The 21,959-nt window shown below is 38.9% G+C and overlaps 1 protein-coding gene across 5 annotated transcripts in view; it reads right to left on the bottom strand.

The window, feature by feature from the left end:
- Rgs7 (regulator of G protein signaling 7) overlaps nucleotides 1-21,959 on the bottom strand; it is a 408,648-nt gene that overhangs the window by 14,772 nt on the left and 371,917 nt on the right. For 3 of the 5 annotated variants that reach the window (XM_037211205.1, XM_028865540.2, XM_037211204.1), the window contains exons 10-16: nucleotides 19,755-19,853; nucleotides 18,324-18,385; nucleotides 13,909-14,019; nucleotides 11,735-11,860; nucleotides 7,096-7,282; nucleotides 5,892-5,981; nucleotides 3,516-3,596 (exon numbers count right to left, since the gene is read on the bottom strand). In XM_037211205.1, the coding sequence (XP_037067100.1) occupies nucleotides 3,522-3,596; nucleotides 5,892-5,981; nucleotides 7,096-7,282; nucleotides 11,735-11,860; nucleotides 13,909-14,019; nucleotides 18,324-18,385; nucleotides 19,755-19,853 (750 nt within the window). In that variant the 3' untranslated portion in view covers nucleotides 3,516-3,521. The remainder of the gene's footprint in view (nucleotides 1-3,515; nucleotides 3,597-5,891; nucleotides 5,982-7,095; nucleotides 7,283-11,734; nucleotides 11,861-13,908; nucleotides 14,020-18,323; nucleotides 18,386-19,754; nucleotides 19,854-21,959) is intronic. The other 2 variants (XM_028865543.2, XM_028865541.2) reach the window with 1 other exon arrangement.

The raw sequence follows: 21,959 nt of genomic DNA, 5'->3' as shown, positions 1-21,959 counted from the left end.
AATTGAGTGTGGTGAACCATTGAAACCCTGTCACTCAGGAGAGAAAAGCTAGATGGTAGAGAGTTCAAGAACAAACCTTAGCTATGGTGGGAAACCCTATCTCAAAATTGACAAAGAAAACCAACTTCCTAGCTTTAGTTAAAAAAAAAAGAGCATTCAAGAGTAATTAAGTTTTGAATCTTTCTCATTGTTTAATGTTTCATATTTGTATTTTATCCTGTTAATATTTAGACTACTGGGCTACATTGCTAATGAAGATTTGTTTCAGAAAGATCAACTCCTTTCCCAGTCAAGCTAGCCTCCTGTGAAAACTGTCTCAGAAAGTGGGACCTGATGTGGTTATTACAGTGGTATAGTATTAACCAGCATGTGTGAGGCCCAGGATTGTTTCTCTAACATCACAAGATAAGAATCAGTTCTGGCACAGAGTCTCTATCACCGCTCCAGACCATGAATTACAGTCTCCAGAAGGCAATGGCAAAGCTTGGTGCTTCCATTTCGCTCAAGTAGGCCAGAGCAGCGGGCATGGCGTGGCTCAGAAGACCTTTACAGCTTTTCTACCGATTCGTTGAAAGGCTCTAAAGATAACTGTCTTCACTGGAACAGAACAAAACTATCCTCCAAAAAGAGGTTAGCTTGCTGAATCCCTGGGAACTTGTCACTAAAATCCCCTAGTACTCATTTCTACAGTTCCCACTTTTGTAACACAAAGCCAAGCTGATTCAGTTTCCTCTTCACACAAGTGAAGGAGAGGATGAGTCACTGATACTTGATTTATGAACCTTGACAGATGGCATTGCTGATCAATCCTCATGCACTCTTTCCCCCTTATGTCCTATCTGTTCTTCTGTGAGGCTCCTGTGCTAAACAGCCGTTATGGCAGTTCAACAGATGGAGAAGTGGTGATGCACTCGATGGTGAAGGAGGTAGGAAACGATGTTCACACTCAGTAAAACACAGGCTCCATAGGAGAGGAGAATAAACTTAGTATGAGTGACACTTGAGGGCATGAAAGGTCACAGTGACCTTTGAAAGACAGACCTTAAGGAATTTCTCTAATGATAAGAAAAATAGAGAAATAAAAGAGCATGTCACAGGTAATTAGGTTGTTTTTTTTTCCCCCTTGAAACAAGCCAGTGTGAAGGCATTGCACAAATGTGAGTTAGACTCATATCCTCTGTTTTGGGCGTAGCAGAAAGAAGAAACACAGTCTGTAGAGAGTAATAGGTTTCAAGTAAGCAAATTCTCCTTTCAATCCTGGCTGTAATACTCAACAAAGAGTGATGCTGGGGGAGTGGCCTCACTGGAAAAGCAAGGGAACATGTGCCACAAAGCACCCTGGGATTGCTGAGCGTACAGACAACAAACAAACATAGGATAGGGAAGAGATATCCTGAGAACACCGAAGCTACTGCTATGCAACTCTGCTGTAAGGATGGTCCTCTAATGTGCTTGGCAGGGGTGGTGGGGGGGTGGGGGTGACTGGTAGGTCAGATAACTAATGAATGTTCCCTTGGCTTTGTGAAATGCTGGTTACAAAACACTGACTCTGACCTGAGGGGGGAACATCATCCTTCTGTTCTTACCACCCAGGTAACAAATGTGCTGTGCGGAAACACATAAACTGAACTCCCTAAAATCAGCATGGCCCTGAAGTGGATCTGAGTTGGAGAGGAGGCTGTGACGGGGTGGCAAATAGGGAACAAAGTTTTGGTCACAGCCAGCTCCTTCACTGTGTGACTTTTTGGGAAAATCATATTCTTTGAAGATGCACCTCCCAATTCTTTTTTTCCACCTATAAAATGGGTGACTGAAAATGCACTATAATTCCCTCCTCTTAGGTTCAGATTAATTGACAGGACACAATGTTCCTGGTGCAGAGCCTGTCCCATGGCAAGTCATCAGTAGTCTCAGTAATGGGTGTTGTCATCTCATCTCCCCCAGTTTCACAGTGAGACCTGTTGATGCCTGTTTCCTCTCTTCCATTTTGACTTGCATACTGTCCTTCATGGCGCCCCCTTGCTCTACCAGAGCCACCTGCACCTAGGGCTCCATTGAAATGCTTATGAAAACTCTACCTTCCCCCAATCTCTTATTTTTACTTGTGTTGAAACTATTTTATTGATCCTATAACAGTCTCTGATAAAAACTTAGCATGTCAATATTTATGATTCCCAGTACAGCTCATGGATCCTGAACTCACTCTAAGTTCATTCTGAGACCTTTAATTTCCATAACGATTTCCTCACAGCCACACCAAATAGAATATTCAATAAAAATTCTCGGATGGAAAAGAATTAATGCTCTCTGAGGGATATCTGAAAGTAATTAGTATGTTTTATATGTAGGTGTGTGTGTGTGTGTGTGTGTGTGTGTGTGTGTATGAGGGAGGGAGGGAGGGAGAGAGAGAGAAAAAGAGGGGGGGGGAGAGAATTTAACATTTTTCTTCAGCCTTTCTAGCCTCCCCTTCTCTCTCTTTTAAAGAGGGTTTGGCCCTTCTAGGTTAGTGAATCCTGGTTATCCAATTAAACAGTTAAATGTCATTCCATCTGAGCATTCTCCAACTACACATAGCACCAAATAAAAGGGGTTCAGCTTTCCCCATGGATACTGACATTTTGTTGATACCCCTAGGCATTTTGAACTATTCTCTCTTCCTTCTACAGAGTCCTGAGGCACTAGCAACTTATCTGGTAACTGTATCAATTTTGGTGAAAGGGAGAGCTGATCAAGGCCAGCTTCCCCTTGTTTCTTACTGTTTTTCTTTTCTTAAGGTGTCCAGTGTGGACCATGCACTACTATTTCAGAAATGTGGAAGTGGGTCAGATATGAGTTGGAGTTGGAGAAAAAATATTTTACATTTCCCTTCCATCTCCCCCAAGTCATGTTACTATTTTAAATTCTATCACAGAAACTTCCATTACAATCTTAAAAAAAAATTCTTTCTACATTATATCAGAAAGGGATTAACTTTCAATAATTCTTTAGCAGTATACAGAGTACCTGATGATATATCATGGCTTCTTTTCCTAGTAATAATCTTAAGGAGATATTTTGTCATTGTCTTTCTCCATTTTGACTTATGAGATATTTTAAAAGGAAACCCTCTGTTAAGGGACAGAGATTCCAATAGAGATAGCCAAAGCTTTGTGCAGTGTGTACTGTGATTAATTCTTGGAACTTTTCATTTTCTATCCTTTTAATTGATGCAATCACATTGACTGTTCAAAGTCTATGTAGCTGTTTAAAGTCTTTCAAATAATCTATCCTGTCATAACAGATATGGAGCAGATTAGCATTTCCCATCGGTGGATCTTTGGAGGAAACTGAAAACAAACATTGAGTTTGTTGAATTCAGGTTGCTTATATCTCAGCACACATAACTCCACTGAAGTTGACCATCACAGCAAAAGCCACAGCACACACACGTACACATACAAAGAGCAGCATGGAGCTAACCACACGACTCCACAGATGATGCAGACAAACTTGAGTAGAAACCAAGATTGTTCTACCTCTTTTCATAACAGGTTAGTGCTGGCCCTCAGTGTTGGTGTACAGTTTTTATGGCATGGGAAAATAGGGATGTTTCTGCCCTATAAAAATAAATGTGTTGAAGTCTTTAGTTTGAGCTTACACAATGTCAGAAAGTTCCAAAGGCGCTGGCACAGTACAAAAAAATAAAAATAAATAAAAAATAACAAGAGAACCCAACAAACAAATATATATCACCAAAACACATGGCAAGAGGCTAAGAACATTCTGGGAGGATAGCTACTGGTTTCTTAGATTAATGCAACAATCTCCAACACGTTTGTGGAAAATACAGAATAAGAGCAGGAAACTGGTGGGTCTTTTTTAGGGTAGGGAAATTGGCTTGCTACCAATAGCCACTTGGCTTCAAACTGCTTAATTGATCTTTTTCTCCTTTTAAAGGTTGAAAACACACAACTTTCATTGTCTTCATTTTTTAAGCATAATGAAGAGCTGAGGGGCAAGAGCAGAGAAATGCATGCAATTATCCTTAATAAGGAAAAGGATACATGGAACACAGACACAAAGAGTAACTTATTCCTTCATTGAATACATCATGCTATACACTTCTTTCCAAACCTTAGTTCAGCCCATGTGGTTGTTCCTGCATGACAGCTTTTTTTCTACTCTATAAAGGGTTGGGAGAAAGATAAGTAGGAAGCAGGATTATGGGTTTAAATAAAGACAATACTTTTGGTGTCAAAGGATGCAAGGTGGGCAAGGGGGCTAAAAATAGGGAAAGTTTCATTGAAGATAACGGCTTGTAATTCCTCAAAACGAAAAACTTACCACATTCTGTGCAAATTTCTCAAATGATGTTCTGCGATCCATTGAGTTTCCAGACTTAAATATGTGGTGTGGGGTAGGGTTAAGGGAGACAAGGAACATAAAAAAAAAGAAAGGCAAGAAAAACAGAACAGAAAAAGACAGGATGGTAAAGTAAAGCTACACTAAGCCCAGGTATGAAACCCATGACCACATGGTAATGGGGCTGCCAGGGGATGCTTCTCATCTCTGGATCCAGGTTCTTTGCTCATTAGTGATTGCACCATAAAACCCCAAAATTATACTTGAGCAAACAAAATGGTGCGATTTAAAGCAGAATGAAGTTAAGCGGAAAATGAGAAAGATATGGCAAGCTTTTATGCTGACATTTGCAAAGCCTACATATCTGAAAATTTAGTGGGATTTCTTTAGAATCAACTCCTAATAGTCTATGCAGGTTGAATTTCTGCTGATAGCATTAATTTGATGGAGAATTTTTGGAGGCTAGACATTGCTCAAAGGATGAATATGTCTCTTGATTGTGTCTCTTATTAAAGCCTCTGGCTGTAGTGATTGAGCACTTCCCCAGGGGTTTCAAAGTTGACTTACTTTGAAATGTCTTTGTTCTGTCCTCCATCAGTGAAACTTATTTTATATCCAGTTACCTGAACTTTGAACACTGCAGAGAGCTGTCAGCCTTGTGGCTCTAAGAGGTTAGTTCATGTACTGACCTGTGTATCTCCACATTGTTTCAGTTTCAATTAATTAAAATTATTTTTAAACATTAATGATTGCCACACTGGGTAGTATAGCCACTTGCAACTATTTTTATCTATAAAGGCAATGGGCTATGAAAAAAATTCATATTAGTTTAAATGATAAATTAACAGAACTGTAGCTTAATCTTAGAAATGTAATCTATGGGCTTTTTTACATTAAAAAACAATGAATAGTGCTTATTTTTCACTATATATTTTCTATTTATTGTTACATTGGTCATATAAGAGATTTATGTATAATAAGACTTTGATTACAAATATTAACTAATTAGTGAAGTCTACTACTACTACTACTTCCCAAATGTATTTGCTTATCATCTTAGTTTGAAATAGGTTATCAAGATACTAAGTAGTTTGGGATATAAGTCAAATGAAAATATTATCTGCCAACATTATAGTACGTTAGCAGCTATCCTTGAAAAAAGTAAGTTTATATTTTGCTATAAACATACATGCTAGCTTTGTAAATAAACCAAACCATCTTCGAGTTTCAGCACTTGACTTTTTTCTAGTTGGAGTTTTTCATTTCTTTTAACTAGAAATACTAAAGATTAATATTAAACATGAAAATAGCACCTAATAGCCTTTGTAAAGCATTGACATCTGCAAAAACAACCAAAAAATGATACACAGAGCAATCAACACACAGGAACAAAACCAACTTAAATGACCCTTGGAAATGGATGGGTTAGGGAAAAGGTCTTAGAGAATGGATACTTACCATTTTTTTGAAACCCTGGCCCAGCAGAGATGTTTACTCTTATTAATTATAACTAGGAACTAAGGTCAAGAGAGGTCACAAAGAACCAGTACCTTTCTCTTTGCCTGTAGAAGTTCCTGGTAGGCACTAGATCTTATAAAGCGGGGGTATGAGTCGCTCTTCATCAGCTTGTAAATGTGCTCCTGGAAAGAGAGAATGGGTGAAGGGCTCCTTTATCAGTTTAATGAAAGAACGAGACACTATGATGAGGACACTCAGGTAGCTAAAGAACAAATGCAGAAGTAACTAAAAATAGCAATTGTAGTGCTAATAGGAACACCTTATGTTCAAAGGACATTTGGATCTTTTAGTCCATCATTTCTTTTCCGGATCAATGTTTACATTGGGCTGGGAGCTACTCAGGAGGAGAAACAATATGTGATCATTTTAATCATAGACTTTAGTCAGGGGGACATTAGAAGTAACTTCAAATCAATGTGACAATTTATGTGGAACATTTGAGAATTGAAACAAATCTGTTATCTTGAAGATGACTCCAAGCCCGAAGTGGATAATATGACACCAAGACTGTGCAGTCATCCTGGAGGCTCTTAGCACCCACAGCTGCTGGGAGAGCCAGGCAGCCCGGGTAGACCTCACTCTTGGGACAAATTCCATGATGAATTATCTTCTACACTTACATTAGCTCAAAGCTCAAGTCTGAAATTAATTGTTGGGTTAGTGAAATGACAAAATTCCAAACTCATGTGCTTATATACCCTTTTCTTATATGGTAATCGGTCAGTCATCTGTTCCTAATAAGTGTACAGAGTTCTCCCTCTTCTCTCACCTTTGGACTGAGGATCAAGTCTTAAACACTTTACATAAGTGCTCTACTGACGAGCTATGCCCTAGCCTCTCTTGCATTTTACTGATGGCTGCTGATGGACAACGGAGACAAGCAAAGCAAAGAATATGTTCATTTAACTCCACCTTGATCCAAACCTGGGAGGTTCTGCTCTGTTTGCAGCAGTTTGGGGGAATCTATATGTTCTATTGTCTTCCAAGTCTAGTGAAACATCAGTTAGTGTTAGAGTTTACACATAATGCGAGAGTATCCATGGAATTCTCACATACAAACACTGAATTTATATTTGAAAAAATAACATTCCCGGGGGGTTAAAAGATGACTTACTTTGAAATGTCTTTGTTCTGTCCTCAATCAGGGAAACTTATTTTGTGTCCAGTTACCTGATATTTAAACAGCGCAGAAAACTGTTGGCCTCATGGATCTGAGAGGTTAGACCATGGACTGACCTGAGCATCTTCAAACGTGTATCGTCCTGGTTCCTTCACATTCTGTGTGGTCTTGTCATAACTCTTAGAATCCAAGTTAATGGCACTGGGGGCCCCAGGAGCCAGAAATTCTTGCCATATTTCCTGCACTCGAGAGGGTACTTCTCGGATAGGCCTTTTCTTCAGGTCCTCCACTGCCAGCCAGAATCTGCAAAACACCACAGGATCTCTGAGCCACAAAGGCACACCTGGGAATTCTCGTAATGTTCATTCACTACTCTAGCAAGCTCATTTTCTTTGGGGATTCCAATATCACTCTCCCACTAGCTTTCTTTTTTCTCTCTCAAGAATCATATTTAAAGGCTTAAAAGTTATTTTTTGTTAGTTTTATTTTTGATTTTTTTAAGATAAGGTCTCGTGTAGCCCAGGCTGGTCTTGACTTTCGTATGTTGCTAGAGATGATCTTGAACTCTTGTTTCTATTTGTTTTGTTTTTAAGGAGGCCCTGTTTGCACGCAGAATTACTATTATTTTTATTTATTTATTATGTATACAATGGTCTGCCTACATGTGTGCATGCAGGCCAGAAGAGGGCACCAGATCTCATAGATGGTTGTGAGCCACCATGTGCTGGGAATTGAACTCAGGACCTGTGGAAGAGTAGTCAGTGCTCTTGACCTCTGAGCCATCTTTCTCTTGATTTTGTATGTTTCTCCCTCCCCAGTAATTCAAAAAGTCCTTTAGAAGGAAAGATTGAAAATCACTGATTTTCACTGGCCTTTATTAAAAGCAGATGTGCCAGAGTCCTGGTCCTGTATAGTTTCATTTTCACTGAAGCACCACAGGAAGGGCTTTGTCTGCAAACAGAGCACTAACAAAGAAAAACCATCCCTACTGAAACAGCTGCAATGCTAGGAAGTACACTGGAGTTTCACTCGTACACACTAGAGAGTTGAGAATGCTGAACCAGAGAGAGTCCTGACACATGTAGGCATGTGGAAGGAAAAAGAGGGTCCAGGGAAGCTGCTCTACCTGAACTGACATCAGAAATTAAATGGACCTGAAAATAAGAGTAAAGGAGCCGAGTGCTGGGGTGCTAATGTGAGCATGTACACCCATATATAGGTGCAGGTACTATTCCAAGTATTTGCAGTCCTTACAACATCCATATTGCGATGCACTCCCCACATTAGAGACCAGGGAAGTGAAGATGTAAAGAGGTGATTTATTGAAGGCTGGCCCAGGAAGATCTGGAGCAGATGGCATTCTCACATCAGCTCCATCACACTGTTTCCCTAATAACAGCACCACCTTGTGTACTTTCAGCATTATCATTGGCACAGCTGGCTTGGCTAATTAAAATGGAGAGGGTACCAATTTTAATCCCACTCTTCACCTGATAGCAGCTGGATTCTAAGGAGGCCCCTGACATCCCCACATCGTGATTTTCTCATCAGTATAGTGGTGTGAAAAAGCCCATCTATCAGGGGTACCACTAGTAACTAGTGGAACTAGTGACTAGTTCAATGATATAAGTTACATAAAGGGCATCTCAAACTGCCTGGCACAACTGTACATGGTTAATGATAAGATCCTTGCTATTGCCATATTGTTTTAGCAAAAAGTTGGCAACGGAAGGCAGAGGGGGTGTTTCAGGAGTAAGCAGACGGGTAAGTAGCATCTCTTGACTCTCCTCATCCTGATAACTGAAGTGGCGCAGTCCCATTGACAGCAGATCCTCTACAGATCCTCTAGACTCTGTAGTTTAGGGACTGCTTCTTCTTAGACAAAGATGTGCTGAGAGTCATTTGACTGCAAATCAGCCCTGCTTGCTCTCTGGATCACTATGTCTTTGGTGTGGGAAAGAAATACTTAGGTGGAAGCCAGGGTACAGTTTAGACTTGGGGAATGGTAGGCAGTAGGTTCATATTGGTTCATAAGAAACAAAAATGTCACTTAGTGTACTCTGACCTTGTACAGGATGCTGAGCTGACTTAGACATATTTTGATTATCTAGGAAATAAAGCAAGAGCAAATACATGCATATTTTGATTATTAGATTCATATTTGTCAGAAATAATGGAGGCAAAACACTATATAGTATACTCAGAGAAGTAGTATTATAAAACATAGTGTATGTATATTGGGAATTCAAAATGCTTTCCACAGCTGTGTCTTTCTATCATTTATCTACTTTAATAAAGCAACATGAGAGGCATACAATAGACAACTTAAGAAATACAAGTGTATATGTAACATTTAATATTTGTGTGTACATGTTCCTGAATGTGCCATCTTCTTTATTTTTCTTTATTTTCATTTTCTTTATTACCGGTGGGTGTATGTGTGTGTGTGTGTGTGTGTGTGTGTGTGTGTGTGTGTGTGTGTGTGTGTATGTGTGTGTGTGTGTGTGTGAGAGAGAGAGACAGAGAAGAGACAGACAGACAGAGAGAGAGAAAGAGAGAGAGAGAGAGAGAGAGAGAGAGAGAGAGAGAGAGAGAGAGAGAGAGGTGGTAATGTGGATATGCCTGTGGGAGTTGGTTCTCTCTTTTCTCTGTGGGTCTCAGGGAAAGCATTTTGACTTTTCGAATTATATCAACAATCCAATCCAGGTACCACAGATTGAACCTAGGGTCTCACACATGTTACACAAGCACTTTACCCAGAACTACAGTTCCAACCTCACCTTAAATTTTGAGAGAGTGTCTTTCATTGGCCTGGAGCTTACTGATTTGGTGAGACTGGCTGGCCAACGAGCCCAGTTTTGTTTTTAACGTGGGTTCTGGGCATCAAACTCAGGTCCTCATGTTTACAGAGCAAGCACTTTGCTGACTGAGCCACCTCCTCAGCCCTAAGAGGTCATGTCTATAATTTCTTTGGGGGGGGGGGCGGGATTTAGTACGGCATAGGATTAAACACAGGAAATAGCAAAGGTGTAACAGAAGTAAAGGCTTGGCGGTGACCTGGTTCCTCCCTGAAGCCCAGTATCCACACACCATGCTGCATCTTTGCTCTTCCTTTTTGACCTGGTGGTCTTCTCATCACCCACTCTCAGCCTGCAAGGCACTTCTGTTAAATGTCTGTGGTGGCTCTAGGTTAGGTATCCCTCTCCATTCTCTTATCTAAGGACTCGGCTTCAGCATCCCATTGGGGCCACTTGTTTTCTTAAAAAATTTACTCAGTAAACCCAACAAACATCCCTAGGCTTCTCCAAACCCCCTATGACAACAAGAAAGCACATCCAAGAATCCATGAGAGACATATAGGGAAAATGAAAGGATTCCAGTTCTGACCGTCGTCATCCTGCTTTAATTCTGAGGCATCTGCTACCTTCATGCATTTTTCTGATTAGCTCCTAAGGAGAATGCAATAGTTCTTTGCTAGCTTAGTTCACATGAAAAGAAATAGATGCCAATATTCTTCTATAAATGAATTAATTCCACAGAGCTTAGGAAGGCATTACAAAAAAAACAAAAACAAAAACAAAACACCAAAAAAAAAAAAAAAAAAAAAAAACCAGGACATCAGGTTTCAGAGAACCTCCCAGAAAAAAAGGAAAAAAATTCATATATTGAAAACATATGCTTTAATCATCTTAAGCAGATCTATGAACATTTACTCAAATGCCTCATATTTTAAGAAGCTTTTACTAGGTGTCCCTTGAGTTAGAAAATACTACAACAGACCAGGATGGTGTTTGGGACAGATGGGCAAAACAAGTACCCTGACCTCTTTCTCTGCTCCATGCACCAGTTAGTCTTAACAGCTTTGTTGTGCTTTTTCTTAGCTGAAAAGCTGAGAAGCGATCAACAGCTCTACTCCATCTAAAGGCACACAGTATAGAAGCTCCCCTTCAACTTTTGTTTCAAGGTCTTTGAGATATTCACTCTCTTTCTTTCTGGAGAAGTAATACTGGAAGTTAATATTGAAAAGTAAATGCTGATGTTCTAAAATCACTGTACAAGTACTAGTGACCACTGTTGTGATCAAACTCTGAAATGCTCCCTAAAGGAGCTCCCCATGTCTTGAATGTGTGGTCCCCAGTTGGTAGTGCTATTTTAGAAGGCTGTGGGAGTTTTATCATTTAATAAAGAAATATGACAGGCATATAAAAGACAGCTGAAGAAACACACACACAAACACACATATATAAAAAACATTTGTGTGTACATTCTCTCTGCTTCCTTCACATCACCATGATGTGAACAACTTTAGCCACACACTTCCACTGCCTTGATCCTAGTTGCTCTGCCATGCTTCCCTGCCATCCATGAAGGACTAAAATTCCCTGAATCTGTGAGCCAAAGTGTATCTTTCCTCTTTTGTTTCTGTTGGGCATTATGGCATGAACCCTGACTAATACAGACATTTTCCATTTTGTCAAAACATTGGTCTGGGAATTATAATTCTTTATGGAGTCAATTTTAAAAGCTCTAAATATATATATACTCAACAAATTCAGAGGAAATATAAAAATAAATTATGAAAAGGAACTGATAATTCTAGATAGTTTTTGTATTGCTATCTTTCTTCCATCTTTAGGTGTCAGAGATGAAGTTGTCTACATCATTGTGATACCATGAGAGTAACAGATCTATTACATCTAAAATAACTAGACAAAACAATGGCTTTTTGGATCATAACAACAAAATGTGTCTTACCTTAAGTTCTCTGAGCTGAATTCTGATTCTAGAAACTTAAGGAACTGCTCTCTCCCAACTGGGTCTTTCAATGCCTCATCCATGCCAAAACCCCATCGCTTTACTCTCTGTTGGCTTGGTTCTTTGCTGTGGGAGAGAAAATAGAGCTAAATATATTCTTATTACAATTTCCATTTGGGAGGGTGGTTAAGGTGGGGCAGGCTCACATTGTATAGCTCTGGCTTGCCTGAAAATCACTGTGTAGACCAAGCTGGCCTAGAATTTACAGAGATCCACTCACACCTGCTCCCAAGTGACAAGATTAAAGACATGTGCCATTATGCCTGGACCAATTCCTATTTTCTTTATCATGTATACCTTAGAATAAAGCCATTTTTAGCTTATCTTCTAGAACAGTAATATATCATTGATTGACTGTTCTTCATGAAATTACCATGAGATAGAAGTTAGATTAATAACACAATCTGTAACTAAGAGTCTGGATAGATTCTTACCAACTTTATAAGACTGTCATTCCTCCTCTAATTTTATATATGAAAAAGCTGATGCATAACGTGTTATAACATGATTCTGTCCTAGAAGGAATATGGGGCAAAAATCCAGCCACTGTTACCCAGAATCCCATTTCAACCACTATACAGTTGTAGTCTGTGGTGTAGATCATCCTTGTAATGATGCATTTGTGCCCAGAAGACCTCATTTCTATAGATGACTCTGCTGTAATTAAATATGAATCATATTTACTCATGGATTGGGGGGTCTAGCTTCCATATACATATATATGCATATATATACAATGTATATATATGCATAACGTATATATAAATATATATTTATATATATACATTGTATATATATACACATTGTATATATATAAAACTTATGACTGAAGACTTATGAATTGGTAGATGTTTAAGATCCATGGCTGGATATAAGAGAAATGGCCCATAAATAGAAGCTGGAGCCATGATATTACAGATTTGTAATCCCAGTGTCTAGGAGGTGGAGGTAGAAGGATAAGGAGTTGGATACCATCCTTGGCTACAAAATCAGTTGAAGGACATCATGGGCTACAGGAGACTCTGCCTAAAGCAAAACAAAACAGAAGTGCTATTGAATACTAATCCTGTATTTGTGAAGATACATGACATGAAGCTCACCTCTGATGAGCTTCAAGATTAATGCCACAATGCGCCATACAGCTCACCAAGGAAATCTGGGGTTCTAAACTCTGCTTGGGTTTTTAAAAGTCAGTTTCTCTGTACTGATGGTGAGTTCATTTAGTTTTAAATGGGGTTTATATAGGCATATTTGTACTGGCCTTAAAGAAGTGTGGATTTGGGATCTATTTTACCTGAATACAGGCCTATGTGACTATATGAATTTTTCAAATGATTTATTAGCAAGGAGCTGGATTTTAAAAACCAAAGATCTGAGTTCTGACTAACTCACCTTTAAAATGTCACTCCTAATTTTGGGCCAGTTCTTTTAGCAATGTAAATTTGTTTCTAAAATTAAAGTTTTAGAATCTGTAAAATTCAAATATCTATATGGAGGACTATGTGATATTCTGAAATATGCACATTCTGTAATGTTTAAATTAGGGTAAATACATCCCCTTAAGTAGTATGTCTCTAAGGTGAAAGTATTCAGGATCCTTTTGTTTGGAGTTTTCAAATACACAACACATAGATATCACCAGTTACCCTACTATCAAAGAGCACACCAGAGCTACTAGCTCCCATGGGATTGTAATTTAGCATCCATTGATCAATCTCTCCTTATGCCTCTTTCTCCCCTATTTTCTCTAGCCTCTGTGAACCACTATTTACTCTCAGCTTTATGCATTTTTATATTTTGTAAGATCGTGTAGTTCTCTTGTTTCTACATCCCACTTATTTCATTTAACACAGTGCTTTACAGTTCCATTCAGGTTGCCATGAATGATTAGACTACATCCTTTCTAATGGCAGAACAGCACTCTAGCAGCAGGGCAAATCTCAGTGTACCAAGAAGCATGTACCGAGAATCTCTTTTTGACTAAGAATGATAAATCATAGACAATGTAGAGAAAAAGCAAAATCACCTTTACAAGGTGCCAGCTTCTGACTCTGCTGTTTCATATGCACTCTTAAACAGCTGACATATTTGGAAAGAAAAGACCATGTCTTTACCTTGCTTCAAGTTCCCAGAAAGTAGTATCATCCGAGAGCCAGGGGTTGGAAGGGTCAGGTGGCACAAGAAATGGGTCATACTCTACGTACTGTTCCGTATAACTTAGTAGGCTAGGGAGAAAACAGAGGGAAAAGGTTTCTAGCTTCATTTTTCAACCTGAAGTTACACCTGGTTCAAGGTAAGGGAAACAACATGAAGAGAGATGACTAGGGAATTCACATCCACTTACAGAAAGAAATCCAGGACAACCTACATGCAACAACTCACTGTGGTTCTGGCAGGCAGATATGGTTGAGGGTTCTACCTCCCAGCCTGAGCATGGATGTGAATATGCTCCTACAAAGATTACATGGCCAGCTCTGCTTGATCAGTAAGTATTGAGGATGTTTCCTGTCCTTGCTAGTCAAGGCAATCATAGTAGAGCAGATTGTAGACAAGTTGAAGAAAAGATTGAAAGACAAATTTTGTCTCAAATATAGATAGGATGCAATAGCCAACAATTTTTTAAAAATGATATCAAAACCAAATGGTAAGCAGAGGAGGGTAAAGTTGGAAAGGTCTACTTGGAAGACTCATTAAGCAAATAGTATATATATATATAATTAAGAATAGACTTTTATTTTATTTTCTAAGTTGCTGTGGAATGGCATTTCTGTATGCTGTGAAAATATGTTGCTACCATTGGTTAATGAAAAAGCTGCTTTGACCTATGGCAAGACAAGAGACAGCCAGGAAAGAAATCCAAGAGTGATATGGGGAGAAGAAAGGCAGGGTCAGAGAAGATGCTGCAAGCCACCACCTGAGAAGCAAGATGTTATAGAACTCAGGTAAAGCCAGTAGACGTGATGATACATAGATTAATAGAAATGGGTTAATTTAAGATTAGTAAGCTAGCTAGTAATAAGCCTGGGCCATAGACCAAACAGCTTGTAATTAATATAAGGCTCTGTGTGTTTATTTGGGACCAAACAGCTGTAGGACACAGGAAAACTTCCATCTACATTTGGCACCAACACAGTGCATGCACATCCACATAAAGCCTAAAAAAGGCTTAAAAAAAAGAGGCCTTCTAGACCCACAAAAAATGGGAGTCAAGTGCAGCTTCTTGGTAGATGCAATTTTTCAGATAGGCTCTGTTTTCTGGTGGTGAACAAATGCATGGCTCCGTTAGGAGACAGCTTCCTGGTTCATGCTGACAGCACAAACGGCTCCTTCAGGAGATCCTGCTACTGAGCACTTGAATGGAGTTTGTGGGCAGCATGTTGCAAGCTGCTTGGTGACAGCATGGGCCTGCTGCTTCCCAGAATTGGGGCAATGAGCATGGCTCCCAGAGCTGGCAGTGAACATACCTCCACCATGTTGGAAGGCAGAATGGGAGGGGGCCACTGTTTTGGTCCTAGCCACGCTGTAGTTTAAAGCAATGGTCAGAAAATGATTGCAGATATACAATGAAACAGATTCAGATGAAAAAAAAAACTCTAAACCAGTTGCAGTATATTTAAAAATATATATAGCTTTGAGTGAGAAAAGAAAAAGGGTAGAGAAAATCCTTAAAGAAGAAATAGAGTAATTTAAAAAAAAAAATCCACATTAAAGATGGGAAATACACAAGAGAGTCTAGATACTATATATTATTGTGTTTTCTTTGGGCTTTTTTTTTTTTTTTAAACTACAGAGAGACTCTTGATTGTGGGGGCTGCTAAGTGTAACCAACATGTATATATTAAAGGTATCTTGACTTTAAAATTTGGGTCTAAGGTTATGTTGCTTTGAAAAAAAAGGTTCTCCTTTTGTTTCCATAGAAGATGAGAAGCTGTGGATTCCTTCCAAGTTAATATGGTTCCATCAAGGAAGACCCCTTGAGAAGTCTCTAATGGAATCTATGGCCCAGATGATCCAACATCCAGAACAACTTCAAGGCAACTAGCTGAAATGATGTAGCCTCAGACTACTACAGTAAAAACTTGACCATAATTCTAAATTTTCTCAGGATCTCCATAAGATTGCAAGTGCTCCTAATCAGCAGGAAGTAGTATAAAAACCTATACCCAAATTCCCAAAATATTGTTTATAAATGTTTTTTTAATCTAAAGGAGGTTGATTATAAATGTAATCTCTTTCTAAAGAAAAAAAGGGGGATATGATATAGAAACAATAAAAAAGATAGATTATTGAATCTACTTTGATCTGAAAAATAACTGTTAATCTCAAAATACTTTACATTGATTGGATTTAGTTTATTGATACAAATTTAAGGTTGATTTTGTTATAATATATATATATTTCTACTCTTGTTTAAGGTATTATGCTTACAAAACTCATTTAAGGTTGTAATGTATAATTAAGAAATACAGATTAATAATTAGTCATCTGTGATAATCAAATTTATAGTTATATTAGTTAAGTTTTCTAGGTATACAAATATACATTTTAATTAGGAAGGTAATCTTCAAACACTTCAAAGGCCTACATAATATGGCATTTAAAATATTGTAAGGACTTAGACTTTTCTGGACAATGAGATACATCTGCTCCTGGGAGTACCATTACTTCAAAAAGGATGATGGGTATTAAAGAAACTCATTATAGAGTTTGCTTACAATATGGAAAAGGCTAGACATTTGAGCAAAAAACTGCTCTTGCCTAGACTGCTTGACAGTATGTTGTATAAACTGTACATGCAGAAAACATAAGAAAATGACCACTGAGCTTTGCCAAAACTAGGCGGGATGGTTCTTCCAGTTCCTGCTCCACAGAAGAAACCACCAGACATTATACAGGACACAGAGAAAAGTGACTGATGAATTTTGCCAAAATAGTCAGAATAGTCCTTCAAATTTTCTGCTTCACTGAAAAGTGTGCCAGATACTCTAGGTCTATAGGCTGAAGATGGATGCCTCAATGTTACAAAAGAACTTTGGTTGACTGTCTAGACCGCCAGATGTCTCTATCATTTCTAGAATTATGGAAGTTGCTTATAATGCACTTCCTGTTTACTCAGATAATATTATACCCTTCTGGGGTCTTTGATGGAGTTGAAGACCAGATAGTTATAATTATAGTTGTCATTAGACATGATAAAAGATAAATTAGATATAAAACTTTGTCAAATAGAAATAGACTAAATATTGTAGCTGTAATTCTTGCTTTGATAACTGTTTTGTTATATGTAATTTCACTATGTTAAAATGAAAATCTTCCTTTTTGATTAAACAGAAAAGGGGAAGTACTATGGGAAGGTCTTCCTATATGCTATGAAAATATGTTGTTACCATTGGTTAATAAAGAAGCTGCTTTGACCTTGGCAAGACAAGAGACAGCTAGGTGGGAAATCCAAGAGAGATACAGGGAGAAGAAAGGTGGCGTTAGGGGAGATGCTGTGAGCCGCCACCTGAGAAGCAAGATGTAATGGAATTCAGGTAAATCCAAGAGACAAATGATGGCACATAGATTAATAGAAATGAGCTAATTTAAGATGAATGAGCTAGTTAGTAAAAAGCCTGGGGCATAGACCAAACAGCTTGTAATTAATATAAACCTTTATGTGTTTATTTGGGACTGAACGGCTGCAGGACACAGGAAAACTTTTGTCTATACTAATTCACTTCCTCTATGGAAGGGCAGGGAACTAAAGGATGCTTATAATATCCTATGTTTTGTTTAATTTGTCAGCAGAATCCACACTAGAAAGACATAAGCCACGGGAAGTTTAAAATCCATTGAAAATTTGATGTTTTATTTTCACAAACAAATTTTTTAATTAAGAAAACATAAGTCTAAAATCTGAGTTTAACTCAAGTTCTTAACACATGCAATAGGAGTTGGTTATGAATGTTGAGAATGAATTCACAGAGTCACCAGGTTACCAAGTAGGGGCCACTAAGTTAAAAGATTGATTTCTCCCACCAGGAGTGAGAAGAAACCACTCCCACCAACCTGATTCTTGGTTCTACAAGGATTGGACTTCTGGAACATTAGACCATCATTATTCTGTTGCCTTTAAATTAAGACAAGGGACTTCAGAAGTCCTTCCCCCTGTATGGGCAAACGTAAGACAACATATTCCAGCCAATGTTTCGGCCATTTATTCCTACTCTCGTCCAACCACTTGCTTACTCTCTTTAACACAGTTGTCATATGACATTTAACATTTATAGCATGGGACTAGAGATGGCTCAGTGGTTAAGAGCCCTGGCTGCTCTTATAGAAGAGCTAGGTTTGATTCCCAGAATCCACATGTTGGCTCACAAACACCCATAGCTCCAGTTTCAGAGGATCCAATGCCTTCTTCTGTCCTCCATGGGCACCAAGTACACACGTGCATAGACATGCATGCAGACAAAATACAAATACATAAGATAAAAATAAACACATCTTTAAAAAATAAAAAAAACTTGGTATCTTAAATATTTACCTATCAGCAACTTTTGACATTTTTAACCGATGTCTATCTAACTGTATTTGCCAGTATTTTATCTGAAAAAGAAAGTTGAAGACATAGTTATGTAAACAGGGTATCTCAATTGTCTAAATTATAATCCTTGCTGAGTACATTCTAGGAAAAAACTTAAAGCTAGAAAACAATTAAAGCAGAAACCTCTGAAAGGGTTAAAATATAAAATCTATTTGAATGTAACCATAGCCGGTATAACTTTAGCACAGCAATGCATTTGAACACAATGCTTGCTTCAAGAAAATGTCGCTTTATTTGAAAAGAGCTATGGTGGTTTTAAACATTCATGAGAAATAACTAGATTCAGAATCCAATTACTCTACAGATATTTAACTCATAAAACAAATGTAGCTTTATTTGTTACCATAACTTTAAAACAAATTTTATATCTTTGAGCTACCTGAAGAAAGAAATAAAATTATATATTTTGAAAGTAATTTTATCAGCTCATGACACATGCCCATATAGATATAAATACAGGGTAAAACTAATTTTAGAAAAGAAGCCTCTGAACTACTTTTCCCTTATGGTAATTATGTAGTATAAAGGTGAACATTAACTTATTGATAAGGCACAGGGCAGTAAAATATTCATGAAAATGAATCAAAGTTGGGGGAACACCCCTCTGGAGACTTTGGCATTTGCTTTGGAATATGTCTTGGAGACAAACTGACTTTTACAAAGGAACAGTGCAGATCATGATGACACACCAGGGTTGATAGTGGCAAACCTCAAAAGGTTAGAGAAATCAGTGCTGCAGGAACAAGAGCGCCCACATTTGTGTTGGTGATCATATCCCCTCATGTGGGAAATAGGACTCTGTCCCCAGAGGGTTGCCCTCTCACCCTTTAAGACCCAGCTTTAGGGGACAGAACAACTCTCAATGGCCAACACACCTCTAAAACAGGGGTATGGTTGCTAAAAATTGTCTAAAGGCAAAGAAGGGAAAAATTACTGAGGAGTTTTGAAAAGCATTTCCATACATTTTATGTTTCAAGGGTCATATCTTAGAATCAGATCAATGCACACACACAGTAGTGCTGGAGGTTGGCCCCCAAGGTCTTACACAAGCCAAGCAAACACACTACCAACTGAGCTAGATTTTTGCCCCTTTGTTTAAAATTTTGTTTTGTTTTTATTTTGAGACAGCGTCTGGGCTCAAGCACAACACCCCTGGAACCTTAGATCTTTCTTCTTTCAGCCTCTGTGAGCTGGAATTACAGGCATGTGCCACCATGCCTGGCTTTCATTACCTTCTAATTGTAAATCTCTATAAACCAGTTGAACATACAACTAACCTTCCAAATTCCACCCATTACAAATGCCCATTCCCTTCCCTGCATGGTTGTTGTCCCACGAACCCTCAGCTGGTCACTTCACAGGTGGACCTACCTGTTGGTGCAGCTCGTCTTCTGTAGGAGGCTTGGTTTCTGGTGTAGGTGTGTGGGTGGGACTGTGGCTTCGGATGTCATTTTGTAAACCATAGACTGACTGTATTAAAATAAGAAAAGTGTCAGGACAAAATACCCCTGGTAGCCAGACACCTTCTAAAAAGCAAATGCTATCATATATTCAGTGAACTATCTCAAAGCTCATTTGATGATGTTTCTTATCAAAAATCTAAAGGGCAGTATAGAAGAAGAGGGAGGGAGAAGGGATAAATATCACCAAGAATACTTAAAAATTCATTGGGAATCATTACTTTATACCTACATGAAATTACATGTAACACACACACTCTCTCTCTCACACAGACACAGACAGACAGACAGACAGACAGACACACACACACACACACACAGAGAGAGAGAGAGAGAGAGAGAGAGAGAGAGAGAGAGAGAGAGAGAGAGAGAGAGAGAGAGAGAGAGAGGTTATACTGTTTGGGGTAATAATATTATCCACCACCCCAACTGTGTGCTAGACAAACTGAGCCTACACACATTGATTCTTTCTTTTTCCAATACTTCATTGCATGCCACCTCAGGTTTGGGCCATCACTGATGGTGTGTGAGGAGCTGATGGCATGAGGTGATGGCATGTGGAGAGCTCTCCTGTTCCTGTGGGCTTTCTGGGAGGAAGCCCAGTTCAGATATCAACAGGGAGTCCAGTGCTAGCAGAGGGTGAGTGAGCAGCACTTCAGCACACCCAAGCTCCACCTTGGGTACTCCTCTGCTTTCTTCTCCCAGTCGGAACACGTCTCAGTCAGCCACAGGAAGGGATTTTTGAATAATTCAGGTAGGAGAGGGAGCACACGATGCTTTTTAGAGAGCTGACTGACTTTTGAATTCTGTTTGGCTCCACTAGAGGAGTGAGCTGAGCAGATGAAAGGAACTAGGAGTGTCTACACAGCTAGGCTTGTAGCTGTGGGCTGGCTTTGCTCTTTGTTCTAGAGAGTTCCTAGTGGCACAATGTTTGCTCATTGCATCTAAATAGACTTTGTGACTCTTTCGGTGGCTTTCCCATCCTAACACAAAGGGAAACTGCCTCAAAAGAAAAAGTACTCAGGCTATATTGGGATCTTTGAAGGAAGAAGAAAACCAACATGAAATAAAGCTCCCAAACCTCAAAAAAAATCTTAGTTTTGGTTCATCTTTATGTAGGAACATTCACTTTAGAGGAGCACTGGAGTTATATGGGGTTAAAAAGCATAGAAAAGAAGGTCTTCCGAGTCACAGAATGCTCTTTGTCAATGATGCCAACCCTTGGGTTGTTCTTAGAATGACTGATGCTGGCTAGAGACCAGTGTGTGTGTGTGTGTGTGTGTGTGTGTGTGTGTGTGTGTGTGTGTGTGTGTGTAAAAACATAATTTTTGCAAATGAGAAAGAAAGAACTCCTTGTTCACTGGGGCTGGAGATATTGTTCAGGGATGGAGGAGTGCTTGCCCAGCATCTGCTTCACTACATAAAATCAAGTGTGGTGGCACACAGCCTTGACCTTTGCACTCAGAAAGTGGAAGAAGAAGGATCAGAAGGTCATACTCAGCTACATAATGAGTTCAAGGACACCCTGGGACACATGAGACCCTACTGCATAACAACAAACAAACAAAACCAGACATTCTTTTCCCCCAGTAACTTCCAGTTTCCAATAGGCCCTCAGCTAGGTGTGACTTTGTAAGCTCTTTTGTTGTCCATGCTGGGATTTTAACTGGTTTGATCTTGTTTAACTGGCACGGCCACTGTGAGTTCCTGTGTCAATGGCTGTCTTCTGTCTGGAGAACTGTTTCACAGCAATGTTCCACAACTTCTGGCACTTAGAATCTTTCTGCTCCCTCTTCCAGGATGATTCTTGAGCCTTGGAAGCATTAGGGGTTAATCAGATGTCTCATTTAAGGATGAGCACTCTACAATCTCTAATAAAGACTATCTGTTGGCTTAAGTCCATGTCTGAGCAGTCTTCTCTGGCAAATACCTCACAATATAACTATATTCTAAATATTTATCCTTATATCTACAGATAAGTGTAATAGTGAGTAATCTTCACTCCTTATCAAGGAAATTTATCTCTGAAATAGATAGAAACCATTAAAGAAAACCAGAACCAATAAAAAAAAATCCACAGCTTTGGAGCCCAGTTCCAACTGGTACACACAATTGC

Source organism: Peromyscus leucopus, chromosome 15 (assembly GCF_004664715.2).
Source record: "Peromyscus leucopus breed LL Stock chromosome 15, UCI_PerLeu_2.1, whole genome shotgun sequence".
NCBI lineage: Eukaryota > Metazoa > Chordata > Mammalia > Rodentia > Cricetidae > Peromyscus > Peromyscus leucopus.
Note: the sequence above shows the minus strand (reverse complement) of the source record. Positions and strands in the feature narration are given on the sequence as shown.